This window comes from Rana temporaria, chromosome 12 (genome assembly GCF_905171775.1).
Source record: "Rana temporaria chromosome 12, aRanTem1.1, whole genome shotgun sequence".
Classification (NCBI taxonomy): Eukaryota; Metazoa; Chordata; class Amphibia; order Anura; family Ranidae; genus Rana; species Rana temporaria.
In genome coordinates, this window is record NC_053500.1 from 52,753,778 (window position 1) to 52,777,561 (window position 23,784).

General features: G+C 44.9%; 1 protein-coding gene across 1 annotated transcript in view; it reads left to right on the forward strand.

Annotated features, from left to right (window-relative positions):
* The window catches only part of ERBB2 (erb-b2 receptor tyrosine kinase 2), a 183,774-nt gene that overhangs the window by 94,113 nt on the left and 65,877 nt on the right, over positions 1-23,784 (forward strand). Inside the window, exons 4-8 of the mRNA XM_040330030.1 lie at positions 646-780; positions 2,117-2,203; positions 11,618-11,733; positions 18,726-18,867; positions 18,956-19,072. Coding sequence (XP_040185964.1) covers positions 646-780; positions 2,117-2,203; positions 11,618-11,733; positions 18,726-18,867; positions 18,956-19,072 — 597 coding nt within the window. The remainder of the gene's footprint in view (positions 1-645; positions 781-2,116; positions 2,204-11,617; positions 11,734-18,725; positions 18,868-18,955; positions 19,073-23,784) is intronic.

Here is a 23,784-nt window from a genome sequence, read left to right on the forward strand (position 1 = left end):
TGAATTATTCTTTGTTGTTACGTTGCTACGTTTTTGTATTTGGAACATCTTATGTATTGTATCACCTGTACTACTCTTCCTTGTTATGTCTGTTACTTGTGTACAGCACCATGGAGTTCTAAGGTGCAATGTAAATTACCGTATTTATCGGGGTATTGTGCGCTCCGGCGTATAGCGCGCACCCCTAATGTGGACCCGCAATTCCTGTAAAAAGAACATTTTAGTACTTACAGTTTTGGTGTCTTTCGCGGCGGCCTCGTCGGGTCCGGCGTCCGTCTGCGGCTTCGGTGGTGTCCTCCCGTCTTCTCCCGCGCTGTCTCCCCGTCGAATCTCCGCTTCCCGCGGTCAGTTTGAACGCCTCCGCCGACGTATACCGAGTGCAGTACACTCGGCTACATTCGGCCAGGCTCGGCTTCGCTCGTGCTCACGCTCTGTGACGTTTATGCGTGAGCATGAGCGAAGCCGAGCCTGGCCGAATGTAGCCGAGTGTACTGCACTCGGTATACCTCGGCGCGGGTATCGGCGTATATCGCGCACCCACGATTTCCCCTTATTTTAAGGGGAAAAAAGTGCGCGGTATACGCCGGTAAATACATTTTTTTTTCTTTTTAATTCTGATCTTGTTTCTTGCTTGTATCTTCACAGAGATCCTAAATGGTGGCATTATCATGGAGAATAACACACAGCTGTGCTTTCAAGCAACCATCCAATGGCAAGATATTCTGAGCCAAAGCAATAACTTAAGAAACGAAAAGATTCTACAGCCTGGCATCCGAACATGTGAGCAAGTTGGGCTTAGAAAAGTGTTGAGCTTTATGAATAGATCATGTGATACTGAACACATTCAGGGTTATTGGGGTTAAATGTGCAGTTTGTTACCCAGGACAGCCAATAGAATTCATCTTTGAAGGGACTCTGCCAGTGGGAAGGAGACAAACTGTAGTAGTTTGGAAGATAGTGTGTATAGAAAAGAATCCCCCCCCCCCTTTTAAAATTTATCTTGTTTCTTTGCGGCCTGAAATGAACACAGGCAGGTTTTTTTTTTTTTTTTTTTTTTATCCAGCTGTCATTATTGGTGCCACTTTTAACCAAAAGTAAAAGCTGTAACACCAACATGTCAAAATAAGAAAAAATCAAAAACCAAATCAAGGAGTTGGAAAAAGGATCACCCCCATTATGTCAGTATTTTGTTGGACACTTTTTAATTACAGCCTTTAGTCTGTTGGGATATGTCTCTACTAACTTTACACATCTAGACTTGGCAATATTGGCCCACTCTTCTTTGCAGAACTGCTCAAGTTTCATACTGCCTCCTCAGTGTCTACAAACCAGCTCTACACTGCCTCTGAAAAGCTATCCACAACAGGCCGCTTTTCAGTGAGGTAGTAAAGCTTTCTACTCATGTGAATGACCCCTTAGGCCCCGTACTCCCGACCAAACATGTCTGCTGAAACTGGTCCGCGGACCAGTTTCAGCAGACATGTTTGGCCGTGTGTAGGCCCGAGCGGACCATTTTCGGGCGGATCGGACAGGTTTCCAGCGGACAACTGTTTCCTGGACTTGCTTTAAAACAGTCCGCTGGAAACCTGTCCGCCCGGACATGTACGGTCGTCTGTACAGACCTACCGTACATGTCCGGCCGCCCGCCATCCCTCGCATGCGTCGAATGACTTCGACGCATGCGTGGAAGCATTTAAAAGGCAGGCCCGCCCACGTCGCCGCGTCATTGTCGCGGCGACACCGCGGACACGCCCCGCGTATTGTTTACGCGCGGACTTCTGTTCGATTGTGTACAGCCATCGAACAGAAGTCCCCGGGCAGACATGTCCGATGAAAACGGTCCGCGGACCGGTTTCATCGGACATGTCTGCTCGTGAGTACAAGGCCTTAGTGTTAAACATGTTACTGTATCCCAGTTGCTCTTCCATTGTAAGTAACAAAGGTAAAAGTGATACTTGGTTGTGTTTCACTATTTTAGCAGCTTTCCATTTTAAAACTATACTGTTTTTCTGTTGGAGTTGTGTGGCCTCTCAAATGGCCACATCAGCTTTTTAATTTAGGGTTATACATACTGAATGTGATTGATGAAGAATGTTGTCGCTGTTTATTCTGGTAGGTCCATCATGCTCCAGTAAATGTGGACTGTTACCATCAGGAAGCGATGGATCATGCTGGGGAGAGGGAGAAGCATACTGTCAGACCTGTAAGTAGCCGTGATATCTTAATAGCACCTTTCATATAAGTTCCTGGAAACCTGCCAATGGAGCGATTTGTAGGCTGACCTCCTTAAATGACGGTCATGTTGGTCCAATGAGTTCAGTACTGTCAATGACTAATAAATATGTGGATAATATGAAAAAAGCTGCACTACAAAAAAAAACTAATACTAAGCTGCAACACAATGTGAGATACACACAAATACAAATGGAAATACAATTTATAGTTGCGCTCTATATAAACAAATTGCCGTAAATTTATTTGTTTTGAGCGCAACTATAATTTTAATAAATATGTGGATCAGAAGTGCTGACTTTGCTTGTTGCATACTTACTCTGGGTCAGTGTTTCTGAAAGTATTAGACAGCCAAACATGTGACATCTTTAAATGTTCAGTTTTGACTGGTCCCCTTTTGACTTCTTACCCCAGGGGTTGACAAATTTGCTTGGAATCTAGGAGCCAGCTAAAAAAGTTAGGAGCCACTTCTCTGTAACTCAAAAAATGCAACCTGTAGATTTTTTTAAACGTCGCCTATGGAGATTTTAAAGGGTAAAAGTTTGTCGGGAATTCCACGAGCAGACGCAATTTTGAAGTGTGACATGTTGGGTATGAATTTACTCGGTGTAACATTATCTTTCATAATATTAAAAAAAATAGGGATAACTTTACTGTTGTCTTATTTTTTAATTAAAAAAACGTGTAATTTTTTCCCAAAAAAGTGCGCTTGTAAGACCGCTGCGCAAATACGGCGTGACAAAGTATTGCAACGATCGCCAATTTTATTCTCTAGGGCGTTAGGATAAAAAATATATATAATGTTTGGGGGTTCTAATTAGAGGGAAGAAGATGGCAGTGAAAATAGTGAAAAATAGTGAAAAATGACATTAGAATGGCTGTTTAACTTGTAATACCAACGGCCACCACCAGATGGTGCCAGCTCACACATCTGGTGGTAATAACTTGTAATACCAACAGCTCACCACCAGATGGCGCCAGCTCACAAAAAAAAAAAGCCAAGCCAAGTCGCCAGGACACCATTTCTAGTCGCCATGGCAACCTGGCGCCCGTGATTTGTCGAGCCCTGTCTTACCCACAGTTGCCATCCTGCCCTGACATCCTGCGCATGCACACATAGGCTTCATGGTCTAAAACAGTGGTCTCTAAACTATGGCCCTGGGACCGTTTGTGGCCCTTTGCTTGCCTTTATCCGGCCTTTGGTGTACCGTTTCTTTTCACTGACACTATTCATGGGGCATCATTCCTCCCCTTTGACACAAATAATGGGGCACTATTCCTCTCAGTGATACCAAGAATGGGATATTGGTTGCTCCCACTGACACTGGGGCATTTTCTACTCCACACAGGTTACAGTCTGCCCCCCCCCCCCACCCCCCAAAGCCAGTACAGTAAACTCACCCATTGTTTAGAGACTCTGGTCCAAAAGATCTGGCGTAGCCTAGCTATATGTCTGTGGTTGTACATAATTGCATGAACCCCTGTGCATGTGTAGAAACCAGCAGGCCTTTGCCAGTCCATGGGACCTGGCAGAGCCGAGCAGCGAGCCTGCTTAAGCGTGGGTTGTTCTCACAATTTAGCACATTTGCAAACATGATGCTAGGCCAGGTCCCAAAGAAATGGCAGAGTCTTGTGATGTGTCTGTACAAGCATGAGATGTTCATTCTATGCAGCATTCTGTAAAAAAAAGCTCAAAATGCCTGCGCAAAATGTTACCACCAATAACCTAATTTTAGTGTCTTGATAAATGGGAGAAAATGCAAAACGAAATTTTGAACATTGTAACTACAGTAGCACTATTTACTTTTAAAACTACCACTGGGCAGATTGGGGGAAAAAATACATTTCTTTAAAATGTATAATAAAGTACCGTACATACTCAAGTATAAGCCGAGGCACCTAATTTTACCACAAAAAATCAAAAAACGTATTGACTCGAGTATAAGCCTAGGGCGGGAAATGTAGCAGCTACAGTAAGTGGAAAAGAGGATCAACACCACCCATTTTCAGCCTTACTGTGCCCACACCACCCCCAGTTATAAACCCACTGAGGGAACACATTTAATCCCTTGATCGCCCCTGATTTTAACCTCTTCACTGCCATTGGTATCATTAGTATAATAACTGTGCATATTTTTAGTACTGATCACTGTAATATATGATCGCTGCAGCCTCACTGTGCCCACCTCTCATTAGTGCCCATCTGCAGCCTCATGTAGGGCCGAAACAACTAATCGATTAATCGACAACTAATCGATTATGAAATTAATCGATTACAATTTTCATAATTGAATAATCGGCCAGTAACATAATGGGGTTAAAAAAAAAAAAATTTGCCCTTTATAGTACAAAAAAGCAAATCGCTACTGTAAATATCACTTTCACTGTCCCACAGTAAAAAAAATGAACCCCTTACAGTAGCGATTATTTGCTCTTTTTGTACTTATTTTAGTTTTTTTAACCCCCATTATGTTACTAAACATCTCAGGCCGGGGTCACACCTTTCTTTTTGCAGAAACGCACTACAGTTCATTTACATGTTTTCCTATGGGACACGTTCACATCCATGATTTTTTTTCAGCTGCTGCGTATTTGGAAATGGCAAGGACTTTTTAACGCAAAATGGTGCTAATTTGTTTTTATTGGTTCAATATACTTCAATGGAGAAGCTGCAAAAAAAATGTAATGTGTTTTTGCGGCAATTTGTGTTTTGTAATCTGCCCAACAACAAATTGGCCCAAATTTTTTTTTAAATGCACATTTTTTTTTTTAAGGCCATTATCCGATTAATCGAAACAATCGGCCAACTAATCGATTTATGAAAATAATCGTTAGTTGCAGCCCTAGCCTCATGTAGATTTTGATCTCCCGCTGTGTCATGCAACTGCAGTCGGCTGTGTTCTGTCAAAAGTTGTAACTTATCAAATTGTCCAACCAGGTGTACTGCACAATCGTGAGCACGTCCACGAGAACGTCTTTCTGCTGCATATCGTCAACCCATCAAATACACCAACTCCACTAGCCGGCGCGTCTCAATTTAACGCACGATAATCCCCTATCGCACACCAAGAAAGACGTTCTTGTGGATGTGCTCACGCATGCGCAGTACACCCGGTTGGACTACAGTTAAGACGGCATGACACAGCGGGAGACTCAAGTATAAGCCGAGGGGGGCTTTTTCGGCATTAAAAATGTGCTTAAAAAGTCGACTTATACTCAAGTATATACGGTAAATGGTTATTGGAGGACAATGCCACCAGAAGAGAACCTGCTTGTCCCACAGTATGTGATTTATAATTCATTTTAAAATTGGTATGCCCATAGCATAAAGTGGTGGCAAACTTTATTGATGGGGGTGAGAATTCCAGATTATGGCACCCACCTACCTTCTTCTGTGTATAAAGCAACAAAGGAAGTGCTACAACCCCAAAATGCCATAAGAATAGACGGGATGAGATGAAGACATCTGTGCCCAGACTCGCGTAGTACTGAACGTCCAGGATCCAAAGGAGAGAGTAAAAATATGGCACCAGAACATCTTGACATTTAAAATTGATATCTTCCGTGATAAATCCCCCAAAAAATGGTTCTAGTGGCACAAATTTGTATACTCTGAAGAGTACAAGGCCTTGTTGAATTAATCTATCCAAAATTGAGATGTACTGATGGGCCTCCTGGAGCTGAAGGGATGGCGGTTTGACTGGCCCCCTTCTTGTCCCTGCCCTTCTGTTCTACTCATTTCTCTTCCTTCCTTCTTGTTCACCTCTCCTCTATCCCCAACCAACCCCCCCCCCCCCCTTTTTTTTTGCCTCTTTTTAGTACTGACCGTGTTCATGGTACAAAAACCACATGGGGTACAGAGACTCTATTGCTGGGTTTCCCAGGACATTCTTCTTGTACTCTGCATGCCATTAATGACAGCAGTTGTATTCCGAGTGATTTTTCTGATTCTGTGTTATCTGTTGACGCGCATAACAAATGGTTTCTGTACTTGCCGTGAGACGTCAAGAATAAAAAAAAAAAAAATTGAGGGCCCGGATTCAAGAAGCAATTGCGCCTGTGTAACCAATTGCGCAATTGCTTACTTGCCCCGGCGTTACGAATGCTCCTGATTCAGGAACATCGTAACGCCGACTGCAGCCTAAAATCTGCGTGGCATAAGGCTCTTATGCCACGCATATCTTAGGCTGCATTCTTGCGATGGCCGCTAGGGGGCGCTCCCATTGTTCTCAGTGTATAGTATGCAAATTGCATACTAACACCGTTTCACAATGTTGCTCGAGCCCTGCGTACGCAATTTACGTCGTTTCCGTATGGCGTGTTTAGCGTAAGGCTGCCCCTTCTAATAGCAGGGGCAGCCAATGCTAAAGTATACCCGTCGTTCCCACGTCGCGACGTTCGAATTTTACGTAATTTGCGTAAGTGATTCGTGAATGGCGCTGGACGCCATTCACGTTCACTTTGAAGCAAATGACGTCCTTGCAACGTCATTTGCCGCAATGCACGTCGGGAAAGTTTCCCGACGGAGAATGCGCTCTACGCTCGGCGCGGGAGCGCGCCTAATTTAAATGATTCCCGCCCCCTACGGGATCATTTACATTAGGCGCCCTTACGCAGGGCAAGTTTACACAGCGCACACGCAATTTACGGAGCTACTGCTCCGTGAATCGCGGGTAGCGCAGGAAATTTGAGGGGGCGCAGGGCAAAAACGCTGCCCTGCGCCTCCGTAACGAAGGGGCAAATCTACCCGAATCCGGGCCGAGATCTTTATTTAACCACTTCAGCCCCGGAAGGTTTTACCCCCATTTAATGACCAGGCAATTTTTTGCGAAACAGCGCTGCGTCGCTTTAACTGACAATTGCGTGGTAATGCGACGTTGTACCCGAATAAAAATTGATGTCCTTTTTATTTTTCCCACAAATAGAGCTTTCTTTAGGTGGTATTTTGTCACCTCTGTGGTTTTATTTTTTGCGCTATAAACAAAAAAAACGATTTTGAAAAAAATATATACCGTATTTATCGGCGTAGAACACGCACCCTAACTTTAAGAAGGAAGTTTTAGGGGAAAAAACGTTCCACAGCCCCCTGCACAGTACATGGGCCCCCAGTCTCCTGGGTCAGCATTGCCAGCATACTCTAAAGTTGAGAAAACATCACTGTTGGCCTCTTCTGATACACTGCTCCTCCTGTGTCACAGTCGTAAATCAAAGCTTCTAAAAACCTCAATTAACACCGCTCTTTCGTGAACCCGCTCTGCTGATTCATTGACGGTCACATGACCACTCTAATCCTCCAATCAAAAGCTACACTCGAGGAGGCAGAGCGGGAAGAGGAGAGCGGCGTTATTGAGGTATTTTGAGGCTTCCATTTACATGGAGGGTGGCACTGGAGGAGCAGTGTATGAGAAAGGACTGGCAGTAACGTTTTCTTAACTTTAAGGTATGTTGGCAGCGATGTCTCAGGGCCAGGAGAGTCGGGCCGCCCCCGTTGGTAATAAAAAAAATATTGACGTATAACACGCATTCAAAGTTTACCCACTATTTTCAGGGTGAAAACGTGTGTGGTTGTGTTATATGCCAATAAATACATTTTTAACTTTCTGCTATAAAACATATCCAATAAAAAAACAAACAAAAGTTAGATTTCTTCATCAATTTAGGCCGATGTGTAATCTGCTACGTATTTTTTGGTAAAGAAAAAATCCAATAAGCGTGTATTGATTGGTTTGCGCAAAAGTTATAGCGTCTACAAGAGAGGGACTATTGTTTTTCTTTTTGTAATTCCAGTGATCAGCAATTTTTAGCAGGACTGCGATTTTTATTGAAAAACCTAGCTGACACTATTTTGGGAACCAGTGACATTATTGCAGTGATCAGTACTACAAATATGCACTGTTCTTATTCTAATGGCAGGGAAGAGGTTAACAGGGGCAATCAAGGGGTTAAATGTGTTCCCTCAGTGTGTTTCTAACTGTGGGGGGAGGGTGGGCTCAGTGCATGGACACTCTCTGATACGTGTCCCTGATTAGCAGGAACACAAGATCAGTGTCCATGCCTGACAGCACGGCGGTCTGCGTGTTTACATCGGCAGATCGTTGTTCTGTCTCTGCGTGGAGCGATCGCGACATTGCGTCTGCCGGGCCCGCTGATTAGCTCCCCCTGTGGCTATTCGGCAGTGGCGCGTGCCCCACAGCTACTATACAGGTATGTCAGGGCTTGACAAACCCCGGGCACCAGGTCGCAATTGCGACTAGAATTAGCGACCTGGGGCGGTACAGCTGGGGTACCCTGTCTCCGTGCACACCAGCGATCGCGTCGGGGCTGCGCCGACCGGTAATTGAGGCCGAGGCTTTACGGCCTTCTGCGATCCCTTTGCGTCTTTCTGGAATCTGGCACCCTCTTGTGGTGGTCGTTGGTATAACGAGACAACCAGCAATGCTAATGGAGCTTCCCTGCCTGTTTTTCATTGCCGCCCATCTCCTTCCCTGAGAAACCCCAAATAAATATATATATATATAATTTTTTTATTTTTTTATTCTAACACCCTACAGAATAAAATGGCGATCGTTGCAATACTTTCTGTCCCACCGTATTTGCGCAGCGGTCTTGTATGCGCACTTTTTTGGGAAAAAATACACTTTTTTAAAATTAAAAAAAATAAAGACAACAGTAAAGTTAGCCCAATTTTTTTAAATTTATATTCAGTATCAATTTACTCGGCGTAACGTTATCTTTCACAACATGTCACGCTTCAAAATTGTGTCCGCTCGTGAAATGGCGACAAACTTTTAAACTTTAAAATCTCCATAGGCGACGTTTAAAAAATTCTACAGGTTGCATGTTTTGAGTTACAGAGGAGGTCTAGGGCTAGAATTATTGCTCTCGCTCTACCAATTCGCGGCGATACCTCACATGTGTGGTTTGAACACCATTTTCATATACGGGCGCTACTCATGTATGCGTTCGCTTCTGCACGCGAGCTTGACGGGACGCGTTCCTGGCTCCTAACTTTTTTAGCTGGCTCCTAGATTCCAAGCAAATTTGTCAAGCCCTGAGGTACATTATTTTGCGTAAAAGAGCTGCCTTGCCGCAGTATATTTACGGGAAGTTGTTAATCCATCAAACCATAAATCAATTCCTAAAAATTTAAGCGTTTCAGCCTCCTGCGTAGGCATTGGTGTTTTATGGTATATAAATGATATATCGGTACACAATAGAGCTGAAATTTAGAGAATAATAAAAACTGAACTTGGCCTTTAACTGGCTAAACCGTTTTTCATATAATGCCCAATTGCTGCTTGCTAAGGCTAGGTTCACACCACGATTTTTACATCCGATAATCGGACCGTTAAATCGGATGGAATCGTATATGACAAAATCGTATGTAATCGTATGTCAAAATTTTCACTAAAAAATCGGATCCTGATTTTAAATGTCTGGGAAAAAGAAGATTTTTGAAGTTATGGATATTCAGGGGAACCCCGCCGTCAATTTAAAACAAAAATGACGTGCGGTTCCCCCTAAATATCCATAACCAGACCCATTATCCGAGCACGTTGACCTGGCCGGCCGCAGAAAAGAGGGGGGGACAGAGTGCGGCCCCCCCCTCTCCTGAACCGCACCAAGCCACATGCCCTCAACATTGGGAGGGTGCTTTGGGGTGCCCCCCAAAGCACCTTGTCCCCATGTTGACGGGGACAAGGGTCTCATCCCCACAACCCTTGCCTGGTGGTTGTGGGGGTATGCGGGCAGGAGGTTTATCAGAATCTGGAAGACCCCTTTAACAAAGGGGACCCCCAGATCCTGACCCCCCCCCCCTGTGTGAAATGGTAATGGGGTACACTGTACCTCTACCATTTCACGAAGGAAGTGTAAAGTATTGTAAAAAAACACACTGACACCTTAGAATAAAGTCCTTTAGTAAAAAAAAAAAAAGAAAACACTCGTTCCCGGCTTCCAGCGTTGTCCTGATCCTGCGAGGGCTGATCTCCCGCGATGAGAAGATCCTGCGACGGCCGGGTGTTCTCCGATCCAGCGCTGAGAAGATCCATCCGGAGCGCAGCATCCCCGACCTCCTCAGCCCATAGTCTTCCCTCTTCTTGGGCTTCCCCAGTGACGTAGCAGAGGGTACGTCAGAGGGGGCGGGGTCACGTGACGGGTGGCCCTGCCTCCTCTATATAAGTAATGTCACAGCTCCAGCGCGTCATTCCGCTGGGCTGTGTCCGGCGATGAGGAGGTCGGGGATGCTGCGCTCCGGATGGATCTTCTCAGCGCTGGATCGGAGAACACCCGGCCGTCGCAGGATCTTCTCATCGCGGGAGATCAGCCCTCGCAGGATCAGGACAACGCTGGAAGCCGGGAACGAGTGTTTTTTTAATAAAGGACTTTATTCTAAGGTGTCAGTGTGTTTTTTTTAAATACTTTACACTTCCTTCGTGAAATGGTAGAGGTACAGTGTACCCCATTACCATTTCACACAGGGGGGGGGGTCAGGATCTGGGGGTCCCCTTTGTTAAAGGGGTCTTCCAGATTCTGATAAACCTCCCGCCCGCATACCCCCACAACCACCGGGCAAGGGTTGTGGGGATGAGACCCTTGTCCCCATCAACATGGGGACAAGGTGCTTTGGGGGGCACCCCAAAGCACCCTCCCAATGTTGAGGGCATGTGGCCTGGTGCGGTTCAGGAGAGGGGGGGGCCGCACTCTGTCCCCCCCTCTTTTCTGCGGCCGGCCAGGTCAACGTGCTCGGATAATGGGTCTGGTTATGGATATTTAGGGGGAACCGCACAACATTTTTGTTTTAAATTGACGGCGTGGTTCCCCTGAATATCCATACCAGACCTAAAGGGTCTGGTTATTGAATTTGCGGGGACCTCCGTTCGGGTTCGCTCAACCCTAGTAATAAAAAATCGGGTACGATTTATCACACAGTCATCCGATTTAGTACGATTTAGATTGACCACAATATAAAAAAAAACGGACACGATTTTAATACGATTTCAAATCAGGACCAAAAATATTGTAATTCTGAAAGTGGTAACTTGTCAACAATGATATAATAACCAGCCTGACATGACCTAGAGCAGGGGTAGGCAACCTCGGCCCTTCATCTGTTTTGAAACTACAAGTCCCATGAGACATTGCAAGACCCTGACAATCACAGGCATGACTCCTAGAGGCAGAGGCATGATGGGATTTATAGTTTCACCACAGCTGGAGTGCAGCGTTTGCCTACCCCTGACCTAAAGTATTTGCAATGAGCTTTTTTTTTTTTTTATATTATTATTTAGTTTGCGTGCGTTTTTGTTATTTGGAGATGATTTGTTTGTATGTATGTAACACAATCCTGGCCTTAATGTTTGACCTGTATATTGCTGTTTGTCAGTGACCAGCACGATCTGTCAGAGCGGCTGTCTGAGGTGTAAAGGGAAGGATTCCACTCATTGCTGTCATGAGCAGTGTGCAGCTGGCTGTACTGGACCCAGGAACTCCGACTGTCTGGTAAGATTACATATGTTCTCCTTCCACTATGTTTTCTCCTTTTAGTTTAAAGTACATTGAACCTTATTCATGAAACTGTGAAGCCACTTATGACAGGGCCTCTCAATATCATGAGATAATATCACTCAATATCATGAGGTAATATCACTCAATATCATGAGGTAATATCACTCAATATCATGAGGTAATATCACTCAATATCATGAGGTAATATCACTCAATATCATGAGGTAATATCACTCAATATCATGAGGTAATATCACTCAATATCATGAGGTAATATCACTCAATATCATGAGGTAATATCACTCAATATCATGAGGTAATATCACTCAATATCATGAGGTAATATCACTCAATATCATGAGGTAATATCACTCAATATCACTCAATATCATGAGGTAATATCACTCAATATCATGAGGTAATACCACTCAATATCATGAGGTAATATCACTCAATATCATGAGGTAATATCACTCAATATCATGAGGTAATATCACTCAATATCATGAGATAATATCACTCAATATCATGAGATAATATCACTCAATATCATGAGATAATATCACTCAATATAATGAGATAATATCACTCAATATCATGAGATAATATCACTCTAGAGGTCACTTTAGCATGCCGTTTCAGCTTGAAGAATTGGATTCATTATCTTTTTGTTTTCATTTTTCTCAGTTCTTTCTAAGGGTAACCGTTCAAAGATTAAAAATATGCAAGTATCCCCCCCATATGATTATTGCATATCTGCCTAGGGAAAAAGTGGACCATTAAAAATAACTTAATTTTTCCTTCTCCTTTTTATTGCCTGTGTATGAGGTCATCAGGTCTTTAACCATTTCAGCCCCGGAAGATTTGGCTGCTCGATGACCAGGCCATTTTTTGCGATACGGCACTGCGCCGCTTTAACTGACAATTGCGCGGTCGTGCCATGTTGTACCCGAACAAAATTGGCGTCTTTTTTTTTTTTTTTTTTACCACAAATAGAGCTTTCTTTTGGTGGTATTTGACCACCTCTGCGGTTTTTATTTTTCGCGCTATAAACAAAAGAAGAGCGACAATTTTGAAAAAAAACAATATCTTTTACTTTTTGCTATAATAAATATCCCAGTTAAAAAAAAAAAAAATTCCTCAGTTTAGGCTGATACGTATTCTTCTACATATTTTTGGTAAAAAAAATCACAAGTAGCGTTTTATCGATTGGTTTGCGCAAATGTTATAGCGTCTACAAAATAGGGGCTAAAATTATGGCATTTGTATTATTCATTTTTTTTTTTTACTAGTAATATCGGCGATCTGCAATTTTTATCAGGACTGCGACATTCTGGCGGACACTTTTGACACATTTTTGGGACCATTGACAATTTTACAGCGATCAGTGCTATAAAAATGCACTGATTAATGTAAAAATGTCACTAGCAGGGAAGAAGTTGACACTAGGGGCTGATCAAGGGGTTATCTGTGTTCCCTCTCTGTGTTCTAACTGAAGAGGGGATGGGACTTACTGGGGGAAATTACAGATCGCTGTTTGTACTTTTTATGAACAGACGATCAGTCATTTCTCCCCTGAAAGAACCATGATCTGTGTGTTTACACACACAGATCCCAGTTCTCGCTATGTCATGAGCGATCGCGGGTGCCCGGTGGTCACCGCGCCCGCCGGGCACTCGCATCTGCTCTGGGGGGCGAGCAGCGGGCGCGCACGCGCGCCCCTAGTGGCCACAGGGCGAAGCGACGTCGGCAAGTGGTTAATTCAATTTAAAAAGTTTTTTTTTTTTTGCAGAGGCGATTCAGTTCGCATGTGTTGCGCTTTACAAGTTTTTCACTCGCTCAACTGTCCATTTCGGTTTCAGTTTTGGGCCAAGTCCATCCTTAACCACTTCCCGACCGCCGCATGTACATATACGTCGGCAGAATGGCACGGACAGGCACATCAACGTACCTGTACGTGCCTGCCTAGACGTGGGTCGGGGTTCCCTCGGGGAGCGATCCGGGACGACGGCGCGGCTATTTGTTTATAGCCGCTCCGTCGCGATCGCTCCCCGGAGCTGAAGAACGGGGAGAGCCGTATGTAAACACGGCTTCCCCGTGCTTCACTGTGGCGGCGCATCGATCGAGTGATCCCTTATATAGGGAGACTCGATCGATGACTTAATTCCTACAGCCACACCCCCCTACAGTTGTAAACACACACAAAGTGAACCCTAACTCCTACAGCGCCCCCTGTGGTTAACTCCCAAACTGAAACTGTCATTTTCACAATAAACAATGCAATTTAAATGCATTTTTTGCTGTGAAAATGACAATGGTCCCAAAAATGTGTCAAAATTGTCCGAAGTGTCCGCCATAATGTCGCAGTCACGAAAAAAATCGCTGATCGCTGCCATTAGTAGTAAAAAAAAAAAAAAAATAATAAAAATGCAATAAAACTATCCCCTATTTTGTAAACGCTATAAATTTTGCGCAAACCAACCGATAAACGCTTATTGCGTTTTTTTTTTTTTTACCAAAAATAGGTAGAAGAATACGTATCGGCCTAAACTGAGGAAAAAAAATAAATGTATATATGTTTTTGGGGGATATTTATTATAGCAAAAAGTAAAAAATATTGCATTTTTTTTCAAAATTGTCGCTCTATTTTTGTTTATAGCGCAAAAAATAAAAACTGCAGAGGTGATCAAATACCACCACAAGAAAGCTCTATTTGTGGGGGGAAAAGGACGCCAATTTTGTTTGGGAGCCACGTCGCACGACCGCGCAATTGTCTGTTAAAGCGACGCAGTGCCGAATCGCAAAACCTGGCCTGGGCATTTAGCTGCCTAAAGGTCCGGGGCTTAAGTGGTTAATTTCCGACATGCTGTCATGGTTTCAGTTCATTATTTTATAATTTTTTAATATCATTACTGTAATTTTTAACAATTATGTAGAAATATGAGTTTAGTAAAAATAAATGGTAGTTCCGGTTTAGGGGAATATGTGACCCCATTTTTCCCGTGTCCCATAATGTCACCACTGCCAATCATCGTCACCTTGAGGTGCAAGGGGGTGGTAAATGTCGTCTATTTTTTAATTCTCAACCTTCAGAAAGTCAATATGTACATAGTATTTTAGGTGGGGTCTGATGGTAGATTGAAGCTCTAGGGGAGTGTGCCAAAGCTTGCCTGCTACTAGGCTTGATCATTAGATACGTAAACCATTATTAGGCAAGAGAGCTTGCCTACAAAAATGATCCATTATTCAGACCATCCAGAAAGAATTCAGTGCTTCACTTTTTCCACATTTTATGTTGAAAATGGATTCAAAATCTATATTTTCCTCAAAATTCTACAAACAATCCGCCATAACGACAACGTGAAAGAAGTTTGTTTAAAATTTTAGCAAATTTTATTAAAAAGGAAAAAATGAAAAAAATCGCATGTACATAAGTATTCGCAGCCTTTGCCATGACACTCAGAATTGATCTCAGGTGCATCCTGTTTCCACTGACCGTCCTTGAGATGTTTCTACAACTTGATTGGAGTCCACCTGTGGTAAATTCAGTTGATTGGACGTGATTTGAAAAGGCACATACCTGTCTATACAAGGTCCCACATTTAAAGCGTTACTAAGGGCTCTTTCACACGGAGCGGACCGTTTCTGGGTCCGCTCCGTGTGTCTCCGTCGGCTCAGCGGGGATCCCCGCTCAGCTGTCGGCGGATAGGGCGGTCCCTGCACACAGTGCAAGGACCGCCCTGTCTCAGCTCCGCTCTGCCCTATGGGGAACCGGATGCAGACGGACCGTCTGTCCGTCTGCATCAGTTTGGTTCCCGCCGGACGGAAGAAAAATAGGGTTTTCTTCCGTCCGAAAACCGGATCCCGACGGACGCGGACGTTAGCGGATGCTCCATCCGCTAACGGACGCGATCCCATAGGGATGTATTACAAGTCCGTTAACGGACTTGAAATAACGGACAGGCGGAGCGGACGTCTGAAAGGGACCTAAAGCGTTACTAAAGGATTTCTTTTTTTTTAAATAACAAACATGTTATACTTGCCTCCACTGTGCAGTTCGTTTTCACAGAGTGCCCCCGATCCATGTCTTTTAGGGTCCCTCTGCGGCTGTCTCTGGTCCTCCCCGCAATTGGTCACCACAGTCATGCGAGAGCTCGCATGGTGGTCACTAATTTTGGGCGTGCCATAGCCGCTCACTGTATCACTCGGCCCCGCCACTCGGCGCGCTGCGTCACTGGATGCGATTGAGAGCAGCGACAGCCAATGACTGCGCTGCTCTCAATCCATCCGCTCTAGCCAATCAGCGGCCAGGCTGAGCGGCGAAGAGGATCTCGGGACCGCGCGTGGGACTTTCGAGGGGTCGGGTAAGTATAAGGGGGGCTCGGGGAGGGCCGGCAGTATCAGATGTTTTTTCACCTTAAAGTGGAGGTTCACCCGGAAATACCATTTTTTACCCTTAGATGGATGCTCATTTTGTCAAGGGGAATCGGCTAGTTGTTTTAAAATCGAAGCTGTACTTACCGTTGTAGAGAGCGATCTTCTTCGCCGCTTCCGGGTATGGGCTGCGGGACTGGGCGTTCCTATTTTGATTGACAGGCTTCCGACGGTCGTATCCATCGCGTCACGACTTTCTGAAAGTAGCCGAACGTCGGTGCGCAGGGGCCGTATAGAGCCGCACCGACGTTCGGCTTCTTTCGGCTACTCATGACGCGATAGATGCGACCGTCCGAAGCCTGTCGGAAGACTGTCAATCAAGAAGGAACGCCCAGTCCCGAAGACCAATACCCGGAAGCGGCGGAGAAGATCGCTCTCTACAACGGTAAGTACTGCTCGGATTTTAAAACAACTAGCCGATTCCCCTAGACAAAATGAGCATCCATCTACGGGTAAAAAAAAAAATTATGGGTGAACTCCCGCTTTAATGCATAGATTGTATTAAGGTGAAAAAGCATTTTCCTTTACAACTCCTCAGAGTTGTCAGAGCACAAACCAAGCCATGTAGTCCAAGGAATTGTCTGCAGACCTCAGAGACAGGATTGTATGGAGGCACAAATCTGGGGAAGGGTACAGAATTTTTTTTTCTGCAGTATTGAAGGTCCCAATGAACACAGTGGCCTCCATCGCCTGTAAATGGAAGAGGTTTGGAACCACCAGGACTCTTCCAGGAGCGGGCTGCCGGTCCAAACTGAGTGACTGGGGAAGAAGGGCCTTGGGGGGGGGGTGACCAAGAACCCGATGGTCACTCTGACGGAGCTCCAGCGTTTATCTGTTGGGAGAGGAGATCCTTACAGAAGATCAACCATCTCTGCAGCACTCCACCAATCAGGCCTGTATAGTAGAGTGGCCAGACGGAAGCCACTCCTCGGTAAAATGCACATGACTGCCCTCCTGGCACCTGAAGGACTCTGACCCAGATCAACAAAATTCTCTGGTCTGATAAAACGAAGATTAAACTCTTTGGCCTGAATGGCAAGCATCATGTCTGGAGGAAACCAGGCACCGCTCAACACCTGGCCAATACCATCCCTATAGTGAAGCATGATGGTGGCAGCATCATGCTGTGGGGATGTTTATCAGTGGCAGGAATTGGGAGACTAATCAGGATCGAGGGAAAGATAAATGCAGCAAAGTACAGAGACATCCTTGATGAAAACCTCCTCCAGAGCACTCTAGACCTCAGACTGAGGTGAAGGTTCATCTTCCAACAGGACAACGACCCTAAACACACAGCCAAGATAGCAAAGGAGTGGCTACGGGAAAACTCTGTGAATGTCTTTGAGTGGCCCAGCCAGACTTGAACCCGATTGAAGATCTCTGGAGAGATCCGATAATGACTTTGCACTGATGCTCCCCATCCAACCTGATGGAGCTTGAGAGGTCCTGCAAAGAAGAATGGGAGAAACTGCCCAAAAATAGGTGTGCCAAGCTTGTAGCGTCATACTCAAAAAGACTTGAGGCTGTAATTGGTGCCAAAGGTGCTTCACCAAAGTATTGAGCAAAGGCTGTGAATACTTCTGTACATGTGATTACATGTACATGACGACTACTTCTGTACATGGGATTTTTCTTTTCCTTTTTTTTTTGATTCTAATAAATTTGCAAAGATTTCAAACAAACTTCTTTCACATTGTCATTATGGGGATATTGTTTCTAGATTTTTGAGGAAATAATGAAATTAATCCATTTTGGAATAAGGCTGTAACAGAACAAAGGGCCAGATTCAGGTAGAATCGCGGCGGTGTAACGTATCGTAGATACGTTACACCGCCGCAATTTTTCATCGCAAGTGCCTGATTCACCAAGCACTTGCGTGAAAAATGACACCGGCGGCCTCCGGCGTAAGCCCGCGTAATTTAAAGGGGCGTGTGCAATTTAAATTAGGCGCGCTCCCGCGCCGGACCTACTGCGCATGCTCCATTTCGAAACTCCTGCCGTTCTTTGCGCGAACTGACGCCATTTTTTCGATCGGCGACGTGCGTAGCGTACTTCCGTATTCCTGGACGTCTTACGCAAACGACGTGAAATTTTAAAATTCGACGCGGGAACGACGGCCATACTTTATACAGCACATACATGTGCTTTGTAAAGTTAAGGCACCAAAAACGACGACTAACTTTGCGACGGGAAACTAGACTAGCGGCGACGTAGCGAACGCGAAAAATCCTTTGTGGATCGCCGTAACTCCTAATTTGCATACCCGACGCTGGTTTACGACGCAAACTCCCCCCAGCGGCGGCCGCGGTACTGCACCCCAAGATCCGACAGTGTAAAACAATTACACCTGTCGGATCTTCGGGATATCTATGCGTAACTGATTCTATGAATCCGTCGCATAGATACTCTGAGAGATACGACTCTGAGAGATTCCGCTGTGAATCTGGCCCAAAATGTGGAAAAAGTGAAGCACTGTGAATACTTTCCGAATGCACTGTATCCCTTCTCCCCAGCGTGTAAAATACAAAAACCTTTGCTTACTTTCTCTACAGGCTTGCCGCCATTTTAATAACAATGGCACGTGTGAGCTGCTGTGTCCACTTATAATCTCGTACAACCCAGAGAACTTTGAATCTGTTCCGAACAAAGATGGAAGATACACATATGGAGCAAGCTGCGTCGTACAATGTCCATGTAAGATGCGCCCCTCTTTTGTTATTCTAGATGTTATAAAAAGCATTGTGACTCGTTTTACATGCTTTGTTCTTTTTTTTAAATGTAGATAACTACCTGGCCACGGAAGTCGGATCCTGCACTCTTCTCTGCCCACAGAATAATCAAGAAGTGATAGTCGGAGGCATACAGAAGTGTGAAAAGTGCACCAACCAGTGCAGTAAATGTAATTAGAATCTAAGAATTATTTACATTGTCTGTTCACAATTGCCTAATTAGACTTTTATGCTATATTAACTTTTAGAGCCGGTTCACACTGGGGCGACTTGGGATCCGACTTGAAGTCGCCACAAGTCGTCCCAAGTCGCGCTGTTGAGAAAAACAATGCAAGTGAATGGGAGCGGTTTTAATACACACGACTTGAGTCGCTCCGACTTCAAAAGAAGTTCCTGTACTACTTCAATCCGACTTGTAGGCGATTTGTACCCATTGATTTCAATGCAAGTCGCCTCCAAGTCTGATCACTGTCTTAACTGAAGCGACTTTCCAGGAAGATAACATACATTTCTCAGGCAAACCTCTCCCTCCCCCTTCCTCCCCCTCCCTCCCCTAGAGCTGATTGTTGTTTAATTGGCCACTGGAAAGTCTCCTGTCCTGAAAACGACTTCAAGTCGTGTTGTAAATCCCCCCAGATCGCCCTGTGGTTCATGCTCAAGTCGTGTCGGAGTCGCCCCTGAAAGTCGCGCTGGAAGTCGTGTCGCCCTAGTGTGAACCGACTCTTAGTGTTAACCACTTCAGCCCCGGAGGATTTGGCTGCCAAATGACCATTGCGCAGTCGTGCGACGTGGCTCCCAAACAAAATTGACGTCCTCCCCCCCCACAAATAGCTTTATTTTGATGGTATTTGATCACCTGTTTTTTTTTTGCGCTATAAACAAAAATAGAGCGACAATTTTGAAAAAAAATTCTATACTTTTTACTTTTTGCTATAATAAATATCCCCAAAAAAATATATTAAAAAAAAGTTTTTCCTCAGTTTAGGCCGATACGTATTCTTCTACATATTTTTGGTAAAAACAAATCACAATAATCTTTTGGTTTGCGCAAATGTTGTAGCATCTAAAAAAGCATCTAAAAAATAGGGGATAGAATTATGGCTTTTTTTTTTTACTAGTAATGGCGGTGATCTGCCTTTTTTTTTTTTTTTTTTTTTTAATCATGACTGCGACTTTTTGTCGGACACTTTTGACACATTTTTGGGACCATTGTCATTTTTACAGCGATGAGTGCTATAAAAATGCACTGATTACCTTGAAAATTATACTGGCAGTGAAGGGGTTAACCTCTAGGTGGCGCTGAAGGGGTAAAGTGTGCCCTAGGGAGTCCTTCTGACTGTAGGGGGTGGGGGGCTGTGTGTGTGGAAGCTGTGGTCACTGTCCTGTCACTAGGAAGACTGGGGAAATGCTTGTTTACATCAGTATTTCCCCCTTCTTCCTCACTGTGACACGATTGTGGGTATGCGGGACCCGCGGTCGGAGTCACAGAGCTTGCGGCGGGTGCGCACGCTAACAATGCCGCTTAAAGGGGGCGTATATATACGTCCTTTTGCCTGCCTGTGCCATGCTGCAGACGTAAATCTGCGTGCGGCAAGCGCTTAAACTACAGTTTGCGCCAGAACCACCCCCCATTTCCAAGCCATAAATATATACAGTGCCTTGAAAAAGTATTCATACCTCTTGAAATGTTCCATATTCTGTCGCAACCAAAATACGTAAATGTATTTTATTGGGATTTTATGTGATGGACCAACACAACGTGGAAAGAAAATGATAAATGGTTTTCCAAATTTTTTACAAATCAATATCTAAAAAGTGTGGTGTGCATTTGTATTCAGCCCCCTTTTACTCCATTACCCCCAACGAAAATCTAGTGAAACCAATTGCCTTCAGAAGTCACGTAATTGGTAAATAGAGTCCACCTGTGTGTAATTTAATCTCAGTATAAATACAGCTGTTCTGTGGAGCGCTCAGAGGTTTGTTAGAGAACCTTGGTGAACCACAGTGGCTAAGTGGTTAGCACTTCCACCTAGCAACAGTAGAGACGTTGGTTCAAATCCCAACCAGGGCACTACCTGCCTGGAGTTGCATGTTCTACCTGTGTTTGTTTCCTCCGAGGTACTCCGGTTTCCTCCCACACTTCAAAGATATGCTGGTAGGTTATTTGGCTCCTGTCTAATTTGGCCTTAGTGGGCCATATTCTCATAGAAGTTACGATGGAGTATCTCAGGATACTCCATCGTATCTCCCTTTTTTGGCCCGTGTATCTATGCGACTGATTCTTAGAATCATTTTCGCATAGATACACTTAAGATCCGCCATCTGTAAGTCACTTACACTGGCGGATCTTAAATGTAATGACGCCGGCCGCCGCTAGATGGCATTTACGTGAAGGACTCATTTGCGTATGCAAATGATCCTTCTACGCCGATTCCCGAACGAGTTTGCGTCGCGTAACCGTCGCTAACGTCGTTTGCGTAAGCGGAAACTTACTCCTGCTATATGAGGAGTAAGTTTCCGCAAGTCCCACGTAGGCCATGTTACGGATGGCGTCGGGTCCGCGTCGTGTTTTTTCGTCGGGTACGTCGTTTTACTAAGTCTTTCTTGAATACGACTTTACGTCAATGACGCACACGTCGGCGTCATTGACGTTTTCCGCCGAGAACTGGAGCATGCGCACTGGGCTTTTTGAAGCCCGGCGCATACGCAGTTCATTAGAATCGGGGGCGCGCTTAATTTGAATACAAGCCGCCCCCTTGGAGATCCGCCAGGCTACGCCGGGGCATTTACACTCCGCCGTCCCAACTTACGGAGCAAGTGTTTGGGGAATACAACACTTGCTCCTGTAAGTTGGGACAGCGGAGTGTAAGTGCCTTAAGCGCAGCCCGCGGATTTTTAGAGAGAATATGGGCCAGTATGTGTATCTATGAATGTGAGTTAGAGACCCTAGACTGTAAGCTCCTTGAGGGCAGGGACTGATGTGGATGTGTATTAAATATGTAAAGCACTTCGTAAATTGTCACCACTATACAAGTACAAAAATAAAATAAAACTAAAAACCTAGCAGATGTAAAACAGAGTGCTCCACCTAGTGGCTAAATGTACAGCTGTGGTCATAAGTTTTGAGAATGAAACAAATATGAATTTTCACAAAGTTTGGTGTTTTTTAGATGTTTTTATCAGATGTTATTATGGTATACTAAAGTATAATTACAAGCATTTCACAAGTGTCAAAGGCTTTTATTGACAATTACAATAAGTTTATGCAAAGAGTCAATATTTGCAGTGTTGACCCTTCTTTTTCAAGACCTCTGCAATTCCCCCTGGCATGCTGTCCCCAACGTCTGGGCCACATCCTGACTGATGTCAGCTCATTGTTGTATATAATCAATGCTTGGAGTTTTGTCAGAATTTGTGGGGGGTGGGTTTTGCTCACCCGCCTCTTGAGGATTGACCACAAGTTCTCAATGGGATTAAGGTCTGGGGAGTTTCCAGGCCATGGACCCAAAAATTTTGATGTTTTGTTCCCCAAGCCATTTAGTTATCACATTTGCCTTATGGCAAGGTGCTCCATCATGCTGGAAAAGGCATTGTTTCTTCTCAGGACAAGGTTTTTTCAGATACTCCAAACAATTGGAAAAAGGATTTATCAGAGAAAATGACTTTACCCCAGTCCTCAGCAGTCCAATCGCTGTACCTTTTGCAGAATATCAGTCTGTGCCTGATGTTTTTCTGGAGAGAAGTTGCTTCTTTGCTGCCCTCATTGACACCAGACCATCCTCCAAAAGTCTTCTCACTGTACACAGAAGCACTCATACCTGCATTTGGCCATTCCTGAGCAAGCTCTGCACTGGTGGTGCATCAATCCCACAGCTAAATCAACTGTAGGAAAACGGTCCTGGCGCTTGCTGGACTTTGGGCGCCCTGACGCCTTCTTCACAAATGCAGTGGAAATGTTTTTTTTTTGGGGGGGGGGGATTAAAGCAGAGTTCCGACATTTTTTTTTTTGCTTTTAAAGTCAGCAGCTACAAATACTGCAACTGCTGACGTTTAAAATAAGGACACTTACCTGTCCAGGGCGCCAGCGATGTCCTCACCCGAAGCCGACCCATCCATCGGCTCTCGGGTGCAGGTGCCGGCATCTTCAGTAAGGGAATCAGGAAGTGAAGCACTGTGCTTTACAGCCTGGTTCCCTACTGCGCATGCATGAGTCACGCTACAAATCCTGACTGGTCCGTGCTGTCTTCTGGGACCTGTGTGTCTCCCAGAAGACAGCGCGGGGGACGGAAGAGGCGCCGGACATGGGGTAGATCACCGCGGATTCTACAGCGATCTATTGCCGGAAGTGGGAGTAATTACCTGGATAAGACAGGTATCTCCCCCTCCCTCCAAATGTGACACTGGAGAGGGGGTGTGGAACCGGATAAGGGTGGAACTCCGCTTTCCCCGACATGTTTCCTCATAAGAGACTTAGTCACGGGACTAAGTCTTTTATGACGAAACATGTCGGGGCGTGGCTGTGCGGCAACGATCTGAAGTGAACGTGTGTCAAGGCCGATCAAGGAAGCAAAGATCCAGGAAGGAACAGCGGGGAGGTGGTGAGCGATCAGTTGACACCTTGGATCTGCTGTGACCAACATACTCAGTTTTCAGTTTATCTCTGAATGAGTGTTTGCTGTGAAGTGTTTTGCGGTGAGAGCTTTGGCCGGGAATCCCGGCCGTGTGTATGCTCCACCCCAGTGTTTACCATAGGGAAACTGCCAGGAAAAAGACTTCCGGGAATCCTGGCAGGAAAATAAAGAACATGTTCTCTTTTTTTTTTTCGCCGCGATTCGCGGCAGTTTCCCTGCCGGGAAAAAACGGTCGTGTGTCGAGGCATGAC